The sequence below is a fragment of the Calliopsis andreniformis genome, chromosome 12 (genome assembly GCF_051401765.1).
Source record: "Calliopsis andreniformis isolate RMS-2024a chromosome 12, iyCalAndr_principal, whole genome shotgun sequence".
Lineage (NCBI taxonomy): Eukaryota > Metazoa > Arthropoda > Insecta > Hymenoptera > Andrenidae > Calliopsis > Calliopsis andreniformis.
In genome coordinates, this window is record NC_135073.1 from 14,537,652 (window position 1) to 14,560,078 (window position 22,427).

Below are 22,427 nucleotides of genomic sequence, written 5' to 3' on the forward strand. Positions count from 1 at the left end.
AAAACTTTGTCGTCCCGCATAATGCAACGTTAATATTTCACCTGGGGCGCGTGTAAACGTGTAACTCGCGCGAAATTCTCACCATCGGAGGGTATCGAGGCCACCTCGGGAACGTGGAGCCTCGTCCCTCGGGGGGTGAGAGCGAAACGCAGCTTCCTGACGAGTCGCGATAAATTATCCGTGGATAATTATCGAGTGGACGTGTCCGGAACAGGCGATCGTAGTCGTCGGGGCTGCGTCGATTAGTCTTTCACGGGCGAGATGCCCGATGCGACGTGTAATATGGTGAAATCGTTACCAGCGCTGTCCAGGCAGGCCGCCCTGCCGGAAGTTCGCTACAGAAGGCAGCCTGGAGGGTTGAAAACAAGGGAATTTCGACGGTAGACCGTGGAAATTAACGATCGATTTCGTATCGGGTGATCGAGCTTTCCGATACTGCGCTGGAGCTTCATGAGAGAGGATAGTGTAGACAAGGTAGAGATAGCGATGTTACGTTACAGGAAGAAATAAATTAGAAATATGAAGATAAAAAGAATTTTTATTATACAGAGTGTTATTACTTTATTACTCCATAATAATACAGCATAAAATATATATTCTTTAAAAAAAAGGACTTTTAGTCTGGCTCTCGGATACAGAATTTTTTGCAGCTAAGAAAAAAAATGTTCTCTGTAACTAGACTAAAATTTACAAACACCTTAACACACCCCTTTAGCAAGACAGCTCGAGTAGCAAGAAAAATGGGAATCTTAATTCATCTTCCAGTTAAAATAAAAGAAGGTAGTGACATCGAAGCGGAGAACAAGAGGAAGAGGCGGGACGCGTCTTTCTTACGCCCAATTTAAGATTTCTCCCAGAAGAGTGCTCGTCCCCCCCGCTCCCCCAGGCCGTTTAACATCAGAATTAATTACGAAGGCGGTAATAAGGCCGATGCACACTTTTGCGCGAGGGGACGATCTTCTCGCTGGGCTCTTAAGGTTTATAAGGTCATCGGCTTCGGGGCTCTTGTTCTCTCCGCTTTTTATCCTTGATACGACGTTACACGATGTTACGCGGCAGGGTAGACGGTCTCGTCGTGTAATCAGAATAATGAGCAAAGCCGAGGCCACCCCGTCCCCGTGTCCCGTGTCTTGCGATAATTAGACGATGGGACTTCCTTGCTCGTTTTTGTTTGCCGCCGCGCTTTTCGCTCTTCTGCGTTCGCCGAATCGATCGGAGACGAGTCGAATTATTGTCACTGCCTCCTGTCGCGACGTTTTTTCTGATAAGCTTAGATACTACTTTGCTGTTGGAGTGCACTTTCGATAATTCGGGGATTTAGGTATTAGACTTGAAGTTGCTCTTGGATGGGAAGAGATTGTTCTACCTTTTTTAAATTCTGTTGGAGAGGGATTTTACAGAACTTTAGTGACTTCTACGACACTACAGTATTTTATTTCTAGATTCGAGGCTTGAACTTAGGTGAAGTGAATATGATGGTACTTGGGGTTTCGAGAGTTTCCAGGATCTTTGGAATTTGGACTATGTTAGTGAGTTTAATGTAGAAGATTTACACACGGTGAAAAATTCGATTTTTTCTGGTAGGAGTAAATATGGTATTTGAGACTTCTCGAGCTTCTAAGTTCTTCTGTGGAATCTGGACGATATGAGTGAATTTATCATAGAAGATTTACACATGGTAAAAAATTCTATTTTTTCTACCAGAGGTAAATATGGGACATTTGGTTAGGTTCTGAGTTTCTACGTTCTCTGGGATTTGGACGATATTACTGAATTTGTCATAGAAAATTTACTCGTGGTAAAAAGTTTCATTTTTCTGGTACAAAAAGTTCTTCAATTTCTGCATCTGTTTTTTCAAACACACCGCGCTCTCGCAAATCCAGAAGAAAAAATACAGACAATTCGTAAACACTCTGTATTAACCTCCACCCAAAGAGAATTCAATTCCCAGGCAGTTTTCATTAAAGACCACGGTTTTAATTCAATTAACCCGCACAGTAGTCCCCGGAACAGGACGATTTCGACGCAGAGTCCGTCTCTTTCTTACCTTAACACTCGCAAACTGGCAGCATTGTCGCTCAGTCGTACAGCGTCTTAACGCGAACACCGTTCAGCGATTTTCGCACAAATTCTCTAAGCTCTCCGTAGAACCAGTCGCAAATTAATTGTCCCCCGCCCCTGGAAAGCTCGAGCTCCCTCTGAAAAACGGACCTACGCTTGGGTAACAAGTCCAGGGGGGGCGAGAAAGAGAAAAAGAGAGAGAGAGAGAGAGAGAGAGAGAGGGCCCTCGTTTCGCGTTATTCACAGTTTCGTTGATCAACAGCTGCGAGCTATTCGAGGCAACTCCGACTAACATTCTCCAGAGTGGAGGGGGATAGGGTGAAATTTCGCAGGGTGACTGGGTCCAGCAGGGTAATTGTTCCCTTCGCGATTTTAATGATCCGTAGCGAGAGGGAAGTCGCGATCCCTGTCGATGCATTTAGCTTTTCGAGCGAGATCAACGCGCGCGTCGCTCGTAAACAATGAATAATTTATTCCCGGTTCGCAATGGACCAGCTTGTCCCACCCCCCCTTTCTCATCCCCCATTTTCATCTCGCCTCTTCGTCGCGCTCGAACAGTTACCCCGCTGCACCGTCGATACACGCAGAAGCGAGAACGAGCCCTCGAAGTCTCACAATTGCCGGGATTAAATGCTCTCCGGCTATTGTCGCGAGGGGGAGCATCGTTGATGTTAATATAATTCCTACGGAACGCGTAATGGCGTTCATTCGCAGAGAAAATCGAGTGTTTGGGAAAGTCGACGTCTCGCGGCTCGAAAGCTCGGAAATTTCACCCCTGATGGGGGCCATTGAGTATATTGTACTCTGGAATTACGGCTGTTCAGAGGAGACTTTGATTTTGGTGTGATCTGCGTTTTTAGATTGAGAGGGTGGGAATTGGGAGATAGTGAAAGAGCAGGACATTTTACATGAAACTTGTCAGAAAATTATTCATCTAACTTTTTAGAATTAGTATCGCATATTCCTACCTTCTTTATTAGCTTTTTAGTAAACTTTTTGATCACACATTTTTGTATTCATTTTATTGGTAACAGTAATCAACTTCCTCTTGATAAAAAATCGATTGAATTGCATTAAACTGTACATACATACCAAGTGCTTGCTTTCATATTCCACAGTGACCAAAATATTTAGTACTACCTATATTACTGTGTCATTTCATAAACATACCGAACAGTGATACCTTTTCACCACCCACATTTTTTAACAGAAACATGCGCAGTAGTCCCTAAATGAAAATGCAAATAATTCATGCAGAGGGCATAACCTGTTACAAGGGAATGCAACGTTTGTTATTACTCCCTTAGAAACCGCTCGCAGTGGTTGAAGCGTTTCAATAACCGCGCGAAATGTTAGGCGTTTTATTGCCAGCCGCGGAGTCTCCGTTTAAACGCGCTAAAATATTGCGAATATACTTTCACCCCCTCGGCATTTCCAGCGAAATATCAGCATTGTCGTAGCGCGGTCGGTGCAACGACCTTTCGCGAATGTGGATCGCGCCGCGAAACCTGTTGGGACACTTCGATCGCTGGATATAGATATCGGCTGTGGCCGTAAACGACGTTGTTATCGCGTGTAATTCGTAGACTGCGTCTATCATCGCTGCGAAGGAAGGTTCGCTCTTGGTCGTGAAAATGGTGAACCAATGCTGGTCAGGTTTGCGCTACGAAACTCTTTGCTGATTAGCAGGAAACGTCGTTGTTATCGCGTGTAATTCATAGATTGCGTTTATCATCGCTGCGAAGGAAGGTTCGCTCTTGGTCGTGAAAATGGTGAACCAACGCTGGTCAGGCTTGCGCTAGGAAACTCTTTGCTGATGAGCAGAAAACGTCGTCACGCGACTCTTTGCCTGTACTATTTCAGGAATTGACGTTATCGGTTATTCTAGAGCCGTGAGAAGTCGAATATAACACGCTGATATAGCTGGTTAAGAAAGATGTCTGCAGTCACGTTCGCAAACTTGTGCTATTCTTATCTTGCGGCGCTGGAATACGTATGCAATGGCTCGTGGGTGTTCAAGTTCGAGCAGTAGATGGTTTCTATTACAGGATAGATATGTAACCTTGCGTTTTACTAGGTTGATCGAAGAATAGAATATTCTTGTGCTACTTAAATCAATTTTGTACCTCAGAGCCAGATTTTTACAGGATTTTATTGCTTTCTCTTCGTTTTAGTAGAATAATAATATTAGTGAAGGAAATTTAATAGTATAAATACTGTACCAACTTCAAATACTGTGTTAAGCACTGAGTAATTGCATTTGTTTTTCGACTCTCCTGAAAAATAATAAAAATGAACTCCACTTTAATGATATGGAATCACTCCATTGATAGAAGATTGATAAGTCTTCTCTAATTCCTCTAGAAGATGTCCCTGAGTAATAAGACAAACATTATCGCCTCAACACTTGTTCCCAAAGATAAAACCCACAAAAATGAAGGATCACATTAATAGATACGTCAATTAACGTGACAAGGGAAGCAGCGTTTGATTAAAGATACGAAAATATATGTTCAATCGTCGACGTTGAAACGCTTAATTGCTGCAATCATACGCGTTACACGTTCTATCTTGAGCGACAGCAGTTGCCCGTCGGTTAAGTGGCCAGAGATTACACAGATAGACAATCGTGTTAAGGATCTCCGATTTCAAACGTCCTTTCAACTTGTATTACAGCAGAGAGAGCCGAGTTCGTTCCAGATTTACACCGCAGAAATGCTCGCGAGTACATTTTTCCACGCCAAAGTGGAACAAGAGCGTCGTTGGTCTGCCTCCTCAGACCCTCGTGTTGCTGGTCAACGAACATGAATATTCACTGCTAGCATTGTAGTTTTCATCTCGAATTTAAGTCTAATAATCGCTTATCAGACTTTATACAGTAAACTTGAATAGTACTTTTTGGAGTTAGCTCGAGTAGTACGAAAGATAGTACTTAGAGAGGTCAGAAGTTGCTATCAGGTCACATGAAGATGGGAAATATTAAGTTTCTTCCATTTAACTAGACCAGGGTCTCTCAACAAGAGTAATATCGCTCTGTAGAGGTCTCGACACCGAATTGTCGGGGTCACGTGAAAAAAAACGAAGATGGAGACAAGAAGAAAAAATAAACATAGGAAAAAAAGAAGGGAAAAGGGTTGAGAAATCCTGAACTAGACTCTAGCACTCACTTGGCTCATTAGACTCTTGACTCACTCAATTAAATCCTAATTCGATTCAATGAAACAGTAAAAGTAAAAACTCCAATAAAGGTAAAGGAATACCCACATTTGCAGAGCCATTGGCAACACACTTTCACATTACCGCGGACCTATGTCAGCATTAAAGCTCGTTCAAGCGTAACTGTTCCAGGGGAAAGGAGCAGCGAATACTCGTGCAAAAAGGAAACCGTGGAAAACACGAGAAGGGTGCAGCGTGTGGCAGAAAATCGAGTCATAACGTCGAGAAATAGGGAAAAGTGGCCATACGCGAGCTCGAACCTACTTTCACGCTCGCGCAAGTTCAGCCTGCGACATTCGCGCGTTTTACACTTGAACTCGCTACGCGGCACCCTTTCCCTTTCCCTCGTTCACGCCATCCTTCTTTCGCCAGCAGATAGCGCGAGGCAGGACGAGATTGCGGCGTACTTAATGGGCCTTTAACCCCTGCGCGTTCGTTCCACTGCCGCGCTCGCCCCGGAGACTTCCGGTACAATTTTCCCATTGAGAAGACCAGCCCCGCTGCCCCATTAAAATGCCCCACACCCCTCGCTGCCCAGGAGCCTTCTGCTCCCGCTGACTCTGGCCTCCTGGACCCCTTGTTTTCTCGTTACACCTCGGCTCTTCAACTTGGATGAACGCGATGAATGGCGAACAGGGTCGAGACCGCCGTCTAAATCGACTTCCACTGGATTCGTGCTACGGCCACTCGCGTCTCGGCTAAATGCCACTGGGGCTTTCTGCCTCTGCAGTTGCTGGTGTCTTCCTTTAACGGTTTGGCTACTGTGACGCTTCTGCTAGAGGGAAGGTATATTACGTTGATTAATGTCTGAAGGTGAAGAGGGAATTTTGTTGGAGGTTTTGAGGAATAGAGGCACTGATTTAGGAGGGATTGAAGTTTCTTGAGTTTTCGAATTTGAGGGAAATTTTGAGTTTCACTTGCTGTACCCTTTGTGTCCTGTGAGAGGTAAAACTAGAATCCTAATTTTATATAATGTATTAATATTTGATAAAATAAGGCATGAAGACATGAAGAGTTAAGAAAATATTTCTAAATTTTTCATAATGAGAAGTTCAACATCACTGACAATACCACTCAAGATTGTAAAATATATCCATGTCTAACGCAGTCCACTATTTCAGAATTAAAAAACCCAACTCCACCATCGATCCAATTCAGCAGATTACTCGCCACTCAGAATGTAAAATTCCCAGCGAAGCATTGTTAAATTTTTCTTCCCTTAAAAAAAGCTGAAGCCCGTTAAAACATTAAGCGGAATTCGCGAAAGTTTGATGAATCGGGAGGCCACCCTTGACGACCGCCACGCTTTGTTAAAGTTACAACGAACTCATTTTTTTCTCTCCGCCCAGAGCAGTGACAGTGGTTGAACTTTTATGAAGTTCCGCTCGCGCGACATGCATCGCATTAAAAACACGCATGTTTCGCGAAACTGAATTTCTGGACGGTGAATATAAAGCGTAGTTGCTCGTCGCTCTGTTTAGGAAAAAAGTTGAGAGTCCTGAGTTACCATCGGTCGTCGGGCAAATTAATATAATCGCAATTACGGCTCGCCGTTTCCTGGCAAGTCGCGAACTTTTTGCGGTCGCATCGTGACCCTGTTCCTCGCTGCCTCGTCGATCGTTTCGATTTCGCGCGTGCTGGACAGAGAGAAGCGGGTCGACGTTCCTGCGAATCGGAGAAACGACCGAGAGTGAAATTACGAGGGGCGTGTGAAACTCATTTGGGGCCGAATCTTTAATTAAACGCGCCGCGTAGCGTCGCTAATCAGGATGCCACTGTGTCCCCTGCAAAATTGTTCTTTTTGTGTTCTTTCTGAGAGCGTGGCTTTTAAATGGCTCGTTTCACTTACAAGTATTTTATGTGACCCGTGAGGATTTAAAAATGTTTTTTCCTTAGCTGAAATTAATTTAATCTATCCTGCTGGATACGAAATATTGAGGTGCTTGGAAATAAGAATGCTACTTTGAAATCGTGGTACAGAGACATATTTATTTTCCAGGTGTTTCGATTTTTTTAGCGAGTGGCTTAGAGTCAGAGATGAGTATTTTTATTTTTATTCAATTAGCAGGTTTTATCTCTTGTGTTGAGTTTTGCAATGGGAATATTGGAATTCTACATCTTCCTCAGCGATCAGAAGTTCTTTGTTCGAAACGTGGGGATCCTTTTAGACGACCCTGAAGCTAAAACTAACTGTCCCGTTTTCCCGATATTACACACGCGCTGCTCGTGATTTTCGAGGGCTGTTTAATATCAAGCACGTTTTATTAAACCAAATCAGTTACAGAGTGAATTCCTGCTGTAGAAATTTATCAATGAAAAAATAGAAAAGAGCAAAGGATTTGATATTATGCCTTAATTAAAATCTATCATACAGAACTCGTATTTCTAATAAACGGAGATTAAATTAGAAGAACTTGTCCTCAAACCAGCACTCAGATACAAAACTTCAAACCTCAATATCTCAAAACCAAGAATATGTGACTTACACTCTTTCGCTTTATGACCACAGAAATCTCTCTTCTCAACTTACATACCAACTACAGAGAAAGACGATACCAATCTTATCCATATCTCCCTTCCCTCACATCTGCTCACACGATACCCAATAAATCTATCCATCCATTTGCCAGAGACGTCGGGCTCGTTACCGATTTTCCGCGTTATTTCACAATTCTGCGGAAATAAATTAACGATTAATTGATCGTCCAACTGAGGGGCGGCGGAATCCGTTAGCCGCAAAATTAATTTGCTGGACGACACGAGATTTTAATTGCGTTTGGTAATGATCACACGCTCGCGCTCTCGTCTATCCTCAGGGAGAAGAACGAGGGATAGAGAGAAAGAGAAGAACACTGAAGTAATTAAGTTCCGCCCACGCTCTTCAGCCCTCTCAGGAAGACGCACAGTAACTCTCCTTTCCTCGCAGTCCACTGCAGGAATCCTTTATCCGACGTTTTCCACCTAGCGTCTTTCGCCCCCGCGTCACCGCCCCCTTTTCCTCCACGACATGTTCCACATCCATCTTGACCCTTTTCATCCCCGCTGGCTCCAGTTTCTCCCCATTTCCACGAGACGGTGAAACCTCCTGCGCACGTGTCCGACACATGTGCGATCGTTGACTCCCTTCTTACGTGCGCACATGACACGACTGGACCCTGGAAAATTCATGAGTCGCTCGAAGGTGGCTGCTAATTGCAAACCAGGCAGTTCTGGCTGGTGGCCATCGCGTATTCTTTGGGTAGGAATCGTGTCCACTGGGTTGGAGGTGTGTTCGAGGGATAGAAGGGAAATTGAGGAAAGTGAGGTAAATGCCTCGGTAGTTGACCATGTCGCCCTGATGCTGGAGCACTGATTCCAATGTTATTTAATTTTAAGCTTAGATTCTAATATATGTAGTGGAAAAATAGTAGGTAGGTCTGTTCTACTATTAAGACGCAATTCAAGTCTCGAGAATTTATTTTTCAGTTCTCTAAGAAGTCTCTTATTTGAGACGTTTATTGTCATAAGTTATATTTACTATTTTACGTGCCCAGGCATAAGGACATTTACCTTACGTATTATTCTGGATCTTAGGATTTTACTGTATGTACAGTGTACATAGGGAGTAGATCTACTTATCTACGTGTACATCGAAGGGTCACTGTTCTTTACATTGTGATCGACTTGGCCTGTTATTGACTTAGCAACGTCCCTTGATCAAAGCCACCCTCTCAAGTATCTGGTTTCAATACTGCCTGGAAAGCTTCTCTTTTATCGCGCAATAATGTCACTGGCAGGAAGGTTTGATTTGAAAAAGGCGGACAGTTTTATGCAACGTAGTTCCTACTGTCGTAAAAGGTAGGAATCATGAGAGGTATATTGAGAGTCATATGAAAAGACGCGTAGGGGAACATCTGGGTTGGAAGATGGCCTTCGGTATGCCTACACAGCTAGTTCCCAGTATAATGAGAACATTTATGATCCCAAGGATACTGGAATTTTCATAGTATTTCCACGATCTTCACACTCCACATTCTTGTAGAAAAATTGTTAAAACTATCTCTATCTTTGGAAGACTACAGTGGCTACTCGATATAGACACATTTATAGCTGTGCATAACCGAGAATTTTTCGAGGTTGCAATATTCTCTAAATTTAAAGACAGTTTTCTTACTTATATCGAATATGAAGTCAGATTTTCGAGTGAGACTAATAATCAAACTGTACAGAATCCATCAACCTTACAAAAATGTACAAAATATGGGAAGCTTAATACACTTTACAATCTTCAGAGAGCGAAACAGATATCCAATTGGATTTCATTTTTCTAATCGTTTTTCCAGCGCAAGCAAGAATTTGCATAAACATCCGCAGTCTACTCATAATCCAGCTTTCTTAGTATCATCATTAAAAGTCCCCATCAAAACTCGCGTCATATTCTTCCCAAGAAACTCCCCTCGCCCTCCTCCCTTCGGTATCACCATTACCAAAGGACCGCCGCAATAGCGATCCAAGCCGAGGGATAAGCAACAAGAGAAGCAGATTCGTCTCGTAATCACGGCGTTGCGTTAACACAAGCGCGATAATTATTGTTACCGTACACCAGGCGGCTGGCAGGCCTGTTATAAGCTTCGGCAAGTGTGGCGCAAGGGAAGGAAGGGAAACCAAACCGGTGATCTCGTAGACAATTGCGCGTAATTAACACCAGTGCCCAGGTCTCGACGGTCGCGGGACAAGCAGTTGCGTATCGGTTGCTGGCTCCCTCCCACGCGGTCGTAGATAGTATCGCGGAAATTGCGCTTACCACCTCTGCGTCTGCTAATCCGATTCCCGTAGGGTGAATCCGCGGAGACGAAGGCGCGCCCAAGATCGGAACGCGTTTGCTGGGGTATTATGACGGCGAACAGGCAGCACAGTCAGGCAATTTCGGCTGGAACCGTACCCCGAGAGCTCGACATCCGATTGCACTTCGAGGAGGGATGTATCGGGAGCAAGTTCGAATTTGGGACAGAGGAAGGAGAGACAGGGGTTGAGGAACGAGGCTCGATCGGGAGGGGCAGGGAGATTTCTCGAAGTAGATATCTATCTGTTAATGGATAGAGGATTCGAGTTTTAGGTACATGGTGTAATGTTTGTGATTTGGGAGTCCTAGGAAGTTTGAATATTTATTTCAGTTTAGTAGTCGGTTCACAGGCCAGCTTGAAGAACAAGGTGGAGGACACGGCGATAAATTAATTGACCGAGGGCTATCGGAACGTTGAGTTCGAGGCGCGCTCAATCAGACGCGGACTAGTCAGTTTAGCGGACAATCGAGCGTAATTAACACCGTGGCACGCGTTCTGGAGGAGAGGAAGCAGCAGAACAACCCGCAGGAAAAGCAGCTGGCGTATCGGTATCTCTCGTGTTGCCTCCCTCGTGTCGTAGATACAATCACGGAAATTGCTCTTACCGTCTCTGCCGACTGTTAATCCGATTCCCGTGCAGCGTTTCTGCCCATGGCGGCGGCGACCCCTGGCTGCGACTAAGACCAGATGACTGATTCCAGATAAGGCATAGATGACCGAATCGCGATAAGGGCGGACATGATACAGCGCTGCTACCACAGGATCGTACGGTTCTCCTTGGAGCCGTGTGTTGGCTCGCCTTTCAGGAAACGCCTCGCAGCGCGTGGAAAGGCGAGCCTTTTTTCTTCTCGCCCCAACGCTGGTACACGCGACCTAAGCGTATTGCGATCTCGCGTGCTGAAAGCTGGAACGCGGCGTTATGAAGGTGATCGTGGAACCTCGCTGATGGAGCAGGTTTTGATTTGCTTTGGGTCGCGGCTTTCGAGCGGTGAGGTTGTGACAGGATTTTGATGACGAGGAAATTTTTACGTTCGATGCTGGGGGAATTGAAACGAGTATCTGGTTTAAAGCGAGCGATGGCTATTCTGTTATTTGTCGTGTTATTTTTCTGTTGCGTCATGGAGACTTGAATGTTTGTAGTGTCGTAACGCCGTGGTTTTGAGACATTGACAGTAATCGTGATGGATGCTCTTCAGGTTGCTCTTTGATCGAGGTCGCTGAGTCATTGAGACTTGTATTAGAATACTTTTAATCCTGTGTAACATCACGTACCTTTGAAGTCTTTAAATACTGATAGGCTTTGAAATATTCATTACTTCTATTTTTTAAACTTGATAGAGAAAAAACCTCAGGGTACTCCAAATCTAACATTAAAGCTCCAAAATTGATTAAAAAAATCAATAAAACAATTCTACTTCAAGTGTCACAATTACATACCCAATAAAGCCATTATAATCCTAGAAATAATTAGGTACTCGAGTATCACGTGCGAGTGTTATCGCTAGGCGCAAACTTTGATCTCGAAGCAGGGACAGATGAAGGGTGCGTAATAACACACAACTTCATTAATAAAACCTAATGATAGATTATTACCCTGGGAATAAAACAACACAGTATCGAGGCTGCGTAATAAATTTTAATACGCATTTATTGCATCCAAGGGACGATATTAAGATCGTCGGGTCGGCATCGCCCCGAGTGGCGTCAACGTCGGACATTAAAGGGGAAACGATCCTCATAACGCTGATATTGCGGCAGGCATCCCAGGCACCCATGATTACACCAAGGAGTCGTGTTTATCATCATGGTATCACGTGTTTGAGTGCCCCCCTTCTCTTTATCCTTCGCCATCGCGATGATCACCTCTCGGTAATTAATTCGTCGATCAACCTCTGTTCGATTACCGCGTTCCTTTTGATGGCACACCGCCTAATAATACGCAGATCTGTGCAATCGAGTTTTCATCCCTCGTTGAAGTTCGATTTTCTCGTGTAAGTTCAGCAGATTGTTTCAAGAAATGGATATCATTTTTTATTATAGCAATTGACACCTTCAGAAAAGCTTAGTTAGTAAGCTAATTGCTCGCCTACAATTTATGATATAATATAAGAACATATAGAATGTTCGACAACAGGTGTCGACCCATATAATAATTCATCTGCTAAAGTGAGACAAGAAGCGTGTCTGATTCGTCTTGTTCTACTGCCTCATTCTACTGATATCGATGTATCTGACCTGACTAGTTCCAAATATTAAATTCATAGAAAATATCGCGAACCATAGGATCCCCCGATGTCACGCTGAATAAAAAAGAGTGTAAAATGATAAATGCATTAGCAGACGACATTTCAGGCACTCGAGCGCGCCTCGGATTACCGCAAAGTAGAAAGCACGCGTGCCCATCTCCGTCATAAATATTTGCAAGGCGCGTCTCGACGCGAAGATATCGTCTGCCATCGATGCGGTTCGATCGCGTCTGGTCCCATTCAGTCGAACGTGTATTCTAAAACGGATGCTCGTTTTAAGAGCATCTGTCGGTACAATGGAATTTCACGCAAGAACGGACAGGAATACTTCGTCTCCGGCCGCGGGGACGAGGGCGGCGGGCAAAAAGCGTTCCATCGTATCCGGGCGAGCGTGCATTTGCGAGTCGCGCGAAATATTTTTATCAATCCGAGCGTCTCGTATCTCTGCCCGCGGCGCCGTGGAATATTTCAGCGCTCCCCGAGCGCGGCAGCCGCGTACAAAGTCTGCCTAGCGAACGGTCTTAATCATTCTCGGGAAATGAAGCTGATGAATATCCATTTTCCATGAGGAGGAATTCGAGTAAATGAGGTATAATCATATTTATTACCATCTTTTTTCATTTTATTTGCCAGGAGAGATAGATACCACTTTGACGTGCCTCAATTTATTAGAGTGGAACCCGCTATGTGGCGATCGCGATTTTTGCTCTGTTAGTAGTTGCGTGGTGTTCTTACGAGGTTCTGAAATTGGTGTCATAGGATTGGGGACAGTTTAGGTATTATTTTAGAGTAATTCTTTGTTTGCTCGGAAATGTAAGAGGAGATGAAACGCGTAGCCTTCTTCGAGACGATTTTAAAATTCTCCGCACGCGCGAAGCAAACGTTCAAGAGCCGGACACGCCTCGAGCCTGCTCGTTCAGTGAACTTCCCCGAATCAGCGGGCTTCTAGATATTTATTAACCATAAAATTGATGAATGCAGCTCGTCAGCATGCATCGATTCACCAGCGTTACGCTGGTCCCCTCGTAATAATGTATGCAAATAATTCCGATAAATTGTCGAACGATTATTCCGAGAAATTAATCATTCGTTATGCAGCTTGTCACGGACCCTCTAAACTAATTACACCATCAGAATTTATCCACATGAATTAGTATAATGAATTTATCTTCTGTTCTGGGACGTTGTTTTCGTGGAAATGCTCCCACAATGCAGTATTTTACTGAATTGCCCTGAATGTTCAAAACAATTTATTCGGAGCTTTTAATGACCCTCGAAAACTTTGTTAAACAGCAAATTTGTAATAAACGCTACTGTGCTTACAGAAAACCTGTGCAATTTCCAAATCGTCAAATTCTCGAACTCTTTTCATATATCTGTCTCAATGTTCTGAATTCGAATTCCTCCAATTCTGTAACTACTTCAATTTCAGGAGATTCTACCTCAGTGAGATCCTACTACATATATAGCTCCTCAATTACATTACATTCATTTCTCTTTTAATTATACCTCAACAAAAGCCACCAGAAGAACCTTAGTAACTTTCTCGCTTCCGGTGAACGCGTCGAGTTGACTGACCCAGAGGACACGCAGCCACGATAAAAATAAAAAATTGATAGGTCCTCGACGTGACTCGAACTGACGAGCGCTGTTTCGTCTGTGGAACCGATGGAACGCGGGTCAGAATCACAGCGAAGACGCGTAAGGTGAAGGTCTAGGGTACTTCGACGAGGCTACGAGGCCAGATTTATAATAGATGCGCATGGCGTGCTGCCAACAGCCGGGCGCCACAATATTGCCGCTTAGTCACCTCGGCCAGGGCCTCTGCTTTGTCCTCTTGCTTGGCGACGTAATAAATAACAGAAACGACCACGGGAAAACTGAATATTTATGAGAGAATTCGGTGGTAGACATCTTTGAATCTTCTTTATTTCTCTTAAGCCAGTCGGGACCAAAATGTCGACTTCGACGTTGTCACTTTGATGTTTATATCCCCTCTGTCGTTTGGACTCGTGACTTGACGAATTACTGGCGCTGTTGAAAGCTTTATGGGTATTTTTTTTAATTCGTTAATTCTGTTTATTCTTGCAGTCTGTGGTGAAAGTGAATTGATCTTTGGTGTATTCTTTGAAACTCGTGGAATGTTCGAAGTTGACGTTAAATTGAGAAACTTGGGTAACTGAGGATTTTGTGGTTAACAGATTGAGCACTTGGAGAAGATAATGATACATTTGTAATTTAATTGTGCGTGATAGTCAGAGCTTGGGTGTGCTCTGGAACTCGTTGAAAGTGTCAAAGGAATCTCTTCTCGAGACAGTCAAGAACTTTCTCTGTTAGGATCACGTGGAAAGAACAATGCAGCAATGATTTACTCAGGGCGTGACACGCATAATAAATCACACCTTTCGCCTGCGTCATCGATACGACGACAGAAGCTCGACAGTGTGTCACACCTTAGAACAGAGAATGGGAGAACACATACAAAAATTGTTCATTTTAAAAATACTCTTCGAGGACATCTCAATCTTTCTCGAGAATCTCAGAACTAAAATTGAGAACAAATGAATTCAAGATGTGGTGCCACAAAATCACAGAAATGCCTTCTACCTCTGATTTTACTTTATTAATTACTACATTAATTACTACAATTTCAATCTTCCCCGTTTTCACCTCCACTCAAACTTCAACATCTCCCCAAAATTACATCGCTACTGTTTCCCTCTACCATCCCCAAAAGTTCTTCCCCGACAGTGATTTCTGCTCGCAGAAATCCAGCCAAGAAAATTCCGCGACGCGTAGCTAATTACCGAATGGACCGTGGACCAGCGAGCAGAGTATTGGGCGGCGGCAGACAATTAGCTTAGTAAATTCCGCGAAGAAGTTCGCCAGGACGCGACACCGAGGTTCGGAGCCTCTGCGGGGGCGGGGGTAGCAAAGGCACGGGATAAGAGCGAAAGCACGGTCGAGTTAACTTTAATTGCCCGGTTGGCTACATAATAAATGATATTGCAGACGGCCAAGCAACGAGGGGAAAAATTGTTTCGTCCTCCCACGCTCCCCATCCCCCTCCACCGCTCTCATCCAGTCGTTTGCTGGAACGATTTCGCACACCAGACGAGAGGGACGTATTGATGGCTCTGTAATCTTATTTCCGGGGTGTGTACATTCATCTTGGCCGCGTCACTTTCAACGCTGCGTTCTTTCCACCCAGGATTTATTACCGTGAATTAAATCTCCACCCATCCGCCAGCGAGATCGCCTCTCGATCGGCTGGTCGACTTCTTGTCTCGTGTGTTTCGATTGCCATCGCCTGTCGAGGCGTACCTTGCAAATTGGAACGTTCAGAAGGAATTTAATTAATGTAGGCGAGGAGGATAAATAGCTACGTGAATGGACCTGTTTGTATTGTGCTCTGATAAATTTGAAATAATTGTACCAAGTGGGAGAGATCATGTTTGGTACCATCGTTTGTTGCCAAAAGTGACTTATGTGGTATTTTGTGGAGAACAGTGGCCCAGAATGAAACTAGTGTCTGCTTACGGGTTGAACCACAGCCAGGGTTGCAATTACTGCGTCGCTAAGTGCATTGCTAATTAGGTTTATTGACACCTGCGGTTGGAACGGTGTCAGGGAAGAACGGTATGAAGACTGTCGTAACGGGAGGAGTAAATTGGAGTAAACAATTATCATGTTGTGTTCACGCGCTGTTGGAATTAATTAGAAAGTTGTGATCCTCTGGTGGGTTTTAAACGACGATCTGTATACCATTATTAGTAGAAATAGTTTGTAGAATAATATATGTATACAATAGTGTTTGAATTTTTTTATCAGTTACTTCTTTTTGAAACGTATAATAGTAACAAGTAATTGAGTTATCGTGTTCAACCATCTCGAATAGCCAGCCATTCCGAACGTTTATAAAATTGAGAAGTTGCAAGCTTCGAGGTAATATTCATGGCTTTAGACGGTCTGTCTACAGCTGGCTGTCCTCCTTTTACAAGAAGATGCTCCACCAAGCGATTTTCTTTTATAGATAAGAATGCGAGTCTCTGTTTCATTGCCCCTGCGTCGATGCTGACTCAACGTCGTGCTTTACGATGTTCGTTTTCAGTCGCAGTTGAACACGGTATAAAATTTATTCCGCGAACATTTCGCGTCACGAGAGATTTATTGCTGCCCTAAGGATGATATATGCAAACAAGGTCTTGTTTAAATTATTTCAGATCGTTTAACAAACATTTATCAAATTCAGCGCATGGAAGACTAAAAGATTGATATTCAAATGAATTATATCGTGTTTTAAATGACTACTGTGTACACAGTGCAAATTTCGTTTCGATCAATTGGCGAGTGCTTTCTGATTTTTCAGGCTTGGAGAGTCAAGAAGAAAATCTACGTTATCTCGACCTTGTGGGTCTCTATCAGCCTCACGTTTCGCGTCAACTCGAACCAACTTCCGGCATCGGCTTCCCTCGCCACCGTTTTCTTCGTTCTCCGCTTTAAGAACGCTCGCTCGCGCGCGCACGCTCTGGATGCCGAACAAGCGCCGCTTAAAAGTACTTTCATAGCGGGACGACTAATTAGAGCGATTTAGCGTCCGTCGTTGACGTTTATTTGGAATGCAAATGCAGACTTCTACCAACCCTTTTCCACTGTTCGCTCGTCGGCTCCCTTCTTTCTACGTTGCTCTTTCCTCACCGAGCCCTTTTCCCTCTTCTAGGCATCTACTTCTCTGTCCCTCCACTTTCCCCCCATTTTCTTCTATTCGTTCTGTCTGTCGTTCACTCTTTTATTCTCTTCTTCGCTGCTCATTCTGTCCCCGTTCCCTTATTTCCCCACAGTTTTACCTACTCCTGCTTTCTTCGCTGCTCTGCGCTGCTTTATTGAGAACCCCCTTAACCTCGAAACGCAAATTCTTGAGTCGTTTGAGCGTAGTATTCGCTTCCTGGGTCGTTGTATACTTGGTACATGTGGACTGTGGTAACGATTGTTAGTAGACTGCGAGTGTCTATGTAAATTTATATTTCTATCAGTTGGATGAAAACAAAATGGTATCTGAATAGAGATATTTGTTACCCCTTGAAGATATTATTATGAAATGTATTTTATAAGTCTCAAGTCAGAGAAAGTAAAGCTAGTGGAATAAGTCATGAGCCAGACACCGAAAAATCAGTAGATTAAGTTCCTAGTCAGGTATAACGAAGTCAGTAGAATAAGCCCCTACCCAGTCAGACGCACTTCAAGCATTTTTGACTAAATTAATAATTCTGGAACACAGCCTCAAATACAGTTTCCTCATTCTTGATTTTTCTTCAATTTTGGCAAGTAGAATCACCCTTTAAAATTTCCAATATTTGTTATTGAACAACCTATACTATTATATGAAACCATTTCCATGGAGACTACGTTTCTGTTGTATTTCGAATATACCAAATGTAGTTTGACCACCACTGATCCATAATCTGGGCAGCAAGTGGTCATTGCTCGGGTTTGCTGGAGCATTTTCACCCCCATTACTCTACGTTTCACCTTAATTAACCTCCCCATTGTATCCACGTTTCTCCTATCCAATAAAATTCTTCCAATCCCAAGAAAAATCACCGCTGCAAAGATTGCATCTCAAAGCAGAATCAAGAATTATTTCTCCCCCCTTCAGTAAACGACAGCTGAAAGGTCCGCGCGAATGCGCTAGCAGCCCTGCAATTTTCCCATTTTCCTCTCGCTTCTCATTCGTGTCGCAGCCCCCTCCGTTTCCCGTGTCGGGCTACGACCGCGAAAGGGTGGCGACTTAACCAGGAAAACGCTCGGCGGAAGGGGCGGAACAGTTGAATAGTAGGTAATCGAATGAATGGAAAGAGCGACTGGGTGCTTTCGAGTCGTCGGAACCGGCTGAAAGGGATGTTAGGTGTTGTTTAAGGGTCATTGTTGCATCCCCCTTTTGTCCTGGCCGACTTCATGATGCAATCCGTTTCGTCGTTCCTGGCGTTAGATGTAATTTATCAGAGTGGAAAAAGGGCGCGTCCCTTGATGACTGGAGCCTGTCTCATTGTGCGACACGTTGAAAGGAAAATCGTTCGCGCCTTTTCTCGCTGGGAGAAGAAAACAGACGTTACCTTCGATGAAGCATATTTTTACAGTCGAGTCGTCTGCGTTGAAAAATTCAGTCAAGGGGAAGAATCTTGTGTCCCTTCCCATCGCGAGAGATTTAATATTCGCATTCGTTCGTCTCATCGGACAGGCCTAAGGGACACTCAGCTACTAGATAGACTGGCTACTCATCGTCTGCTATCTAAATTGCATTTAAACAGCACTTAGCAAACTCGATTCTCGCGAATTACCCTGATTAAAAGTTGGGATAACTTCCGCGGCGACCGAGTTGACGAAAAGGGAATTTCGAAAATGGCCTTGTTCTGCTTCGTTACAAGTTTGGAGGTAATCTCGTTCCCGATCTCTGTTGAAAGTGAGAGAAAAAGCTGGAGAATTTTGGAGAGAATTTCAGTCTCCATTTCCGCCATTCATGGCATTTTTATTGGGAGCCAAGGCACTCTCGTCGGGCCCATCAAAATTATATTTACCGTGATGCAGTCGGAGTTTCTTTTCACCGACGACAAAGTACAACCGACTTCTCCGCAATTTGTAACGAATTTTAATGGCAGCGATTATTCACAGCTGACCCGTATAGGTACGGGCGCGCGAAACGCGGTAAACCATAAATGTGGTTTTCATGACCATAAACTTCTGGGCCAACAATTACGCTTGTAACTTTCTTTTCGTGAACATGAGTTCTTGCAGAAACTGTGTCTGCTCGTTTGGCAAACACTATTTTCAAACCTGACCGCGGGAACGAGCCGACAGGAGAACGAGTTCATTGTCTTCGTCGAAATATCTCTTCCCTTTGATCAGGCTGCTATTCTGTGGGCTTTGGTATCGTTCAAGTGGAATTATGATTACGTCACAGGTGGAAACAGAGATGGACCCTATTATTCAAACTGGTTCGAATGGAAATTTTACCAAGATGATTATTTGAGTAATAAAAATTGCCCGAATATTTCATGTGTAAATAGTAAGATAGTGAGAAGAATCATAACATGTCTGTTCACGTGTTCTTATTCTACTTATTTTATTGACTAAGTAGAGATGTAACTCACAATCAAATTTACTAGTCTGGTTTAACTTGATCTCTTTGGGACTCTTGGGACATTTTTTGGAGCTCCCATTCTGTACTTTTTGCAAGTTCAAATTTCCTTAAAAATAGATAACCCCAGTTTAACTCAAGCAAAGACCTGTAATGCTTAGAATTTCATTTAAATGAAAATAACTCGTCAAAGGCGACAAGAAATGTAGCATTAGACAAAGTTTCAGTATTCTCGAAATTTTCTCCCATCAGAGTCTCCCAGTGCCCATCTCCTACTTGAAACCCAGGGAGTAGAAAATCTAGGGAAGTCAGTGCATGAAATTGTGAACGAACAAGCTTACAAAGCGATTCATTCAACCTGAGGCGGTTAATACTCGTTTCCCAGCAGAACATAGAAAATAAAGCGCTGAGGGAAAAACTTGAACGTTTTAACGAGGTCCAACTTTCTACGACCTTCTTCCCCTCTCAGGTGCAGCGATGCACCTGCAGCGCGCAATTACATCCTCTTTTTTTTCAAACTTACCTACTCCTCTACATTCTTCTCCCCTTTTTTTTCAAGAGGAAAAATTAGTTCTCATAGTTCCACGGAATTTGCGAGATACACGGTGGGAGGGGATTAAGGGAAAATTTCCCCGCGAGAGGACCGGCAGAAAAAGAGCGTTTAACGTTGTAATAAAGTCGCGTCGCTGCGAGAACGTTTAAGGTTTTTGAAAAACGAGAAACCACGGACGAGGATTTTTCCGCCTCGTAGAACCCTCGGGGAGAGTGGCTCGAGAGTCATCGATGCAGAATTCGTGGGGGACGGATGAAAAGAGAGATGATTTTCCATTTGCAGAAAATATGTGTCTTCCAAAAGTTGCTCGAGGACCTGTCCTCGCGGATGGCCGCCGCAGAGGCGATCCAGAGCGGCTGGCAGAACCCCAGCGACGCGAACGAGGCGACGGAATTGCTCGAGCAACTGCAGAAATTTGGGGAACGACTAGTCCCCATCCAGAGGAACATCGAGGACGCCAACGATCAGGCGAGCGTCTTCGCCTCGAGCAGCGTCATCGTTTCTCATGCTTTGCTGGCGAAACTCGAAGATCTCAACACCAGGTACGTACAACTTTCGAACCTTTTGTCGACCGAGATTTATCGTCCCGTTTTTCTTGAAGCCATAGACTCGGGCTTCAAGGAAAAACGTTCTTTATTCAAGAAAGTTGGGACACACGCGTTATCCTTCGATTTTCCTATATGATAGAATTCTTGGAGATAAAAATGATCGAAGTTACTGTACCTATAGTATGAAACTTCTTGTGGGCTGAAGTTCATTCTAAGTGAGTGATTCAATTTGTAAGACAGGGTCAAATTTATTCTAAAAATGAAGGAGTATTTTACCATACCATGAAAATTCCAATCAAAGAGAATTGAACTACTTCCCTTATTTTTTAAAAAAGTTCCAATACTCTATATCTCGATGGAAGTCAGAGGTAGATTACAACGAAATTTCCTTTCTCACTTCATTATTTACCTTCACCAAGTCCTACATCCACAGCTCGAGGACTTTTTTCCGCTCAACGTCCCAGCAGAGTGCCTATTTTTCCGCGGATTTCGCGACGTCGTTCGGATGGCGGAGACGAAAGGTAACTTTTCCATGTGTTTTCGCAGGTGGAAGGTGCTGCAAGTGGCGGTTGACGAGCGTTACAAGTTGCTAAGCGGATTTGGAAAGGATGGCAGCACTCCGGGTAGCCAGGCTTTCCTCGCGAGCAGCGTGGAACCACCATGGGAGAGAGCCCTCACACCCGCCAAAGTGCCTTACTATATCAAGTAATCGATCTTCCTTTGCACCTCAGACAGTCCCCCTTAAATTTACGAGGACCTGCCGGATCCAGCGTGATCTTAACGGCCGAGCAAACGAATAATTGATGAGACAATTGTGATTCGGGACAACAGAAGGAGAATTCGCTAGTAATCTAAATTTAACGTCCAAAGAGAGGATATTTAACTAGACGTGTTTGGGAGACGAAAGGATGGAGATTGTGACTGGAAACAAAGACTCATGCAATAGTTAACTTGATCCCTCGAACGACAGTAGAATCTACTTATTTGTTAAGAGCTTATCAGGTAGAATCTAAAACATATAGAGCTTCAGATAAGAAGCTTTGGAAGAATTTCACGAATTTCGACCATGCCCCATCCAGGGGAGGATTAAAATCAATTTAATTTCGGTTGAAGTAGTTTTGAAGATCCCAGATCCCATGAGTCTACCCATTCGCCGGGTCGTAAATTCTTAAAACGCAGCTCGGTGCCAAGGATTTAATAAAGATTAAACAAACTTCACCGCGACTAGACTTTCCCCAAGTTCTATCTGGACGACGACCCTTCCTGTTACCGAATTTCATTAATTTCTTAAGCCACCGCGATTCACGGGCGACGTTTCATTTCCTAATCCCTGGAACCGTCTTGCAGCCATCAGTCGGAGACCACCCATTGGGATCATCCGAAGATGATAGAGCTGATGTCCTCTCTGGCGGACCTGAACGAAGTACGATTTTCCGCGTACAGGACAGCCATGAAGCTGCGCACCGTGCAGAAACGACTCTGCTGTGAGTACCAGCCGGTTTTGTTCGTTGATTTGCCATCATCGACGACGATTTGTCTCTTCCAGCCAGCGCGTTCATTAATCGTCATAATTTTCTCGATTAATCACGTGTCTGGCTGTGACGACGCGATGCATCATCGTTGATGGATACAGTCTTTCGTGTACTTCTGTTTTGCTCTATTAGTCGACACCGATTACTTATTTTTATTTCTGAAGAGATTAGATCGTTTTCTTTTTACTTGTCTTTGAATACTCTTGCTTGTAAGATTAAGTGGAAACAGTATTCCACTTACTAGGCCAATACAGTGTTTCTTTGATGTAAACTCTGCTCTGGTGAGCTTGTAGCGGGTGATATCTTTCGAAGT

The 22,427-nt window shown here is 43.9% G+C and overlaps 1 protein-coding gene across 1 annotated transcript in view; it reads left to right on the forward strand.

The window, feature by feature from the left end:
* The window catches only part of LOC143185975 (dystrophin, isoforms A/C/F/G/H), a 431,935-nt gene that overhangs the window by 405,333 nt on the left and 4,175 nt on the right, over nucleotides 1–22,427 (forward strand). The window contains exons 44-46 of the mRNA XM_076389324.1: nucleotides 20,317–20,576; nucleotides 21,129–21,287; nucleotides 21,930–22,066. Coding sequence (XP_076245439.1) covers nucleotides 20,317–20,576; nucleotides 21,129–21,287; nucleotides 21,930–22,066 — 556 coding nt within the window. The remainder of the gene's footprint in view (nucleotides 1–20,316; nucleotides 20,577–21,128; nucleotides 21,288–21,929; nucleotides 22,067–22,427) is intronic.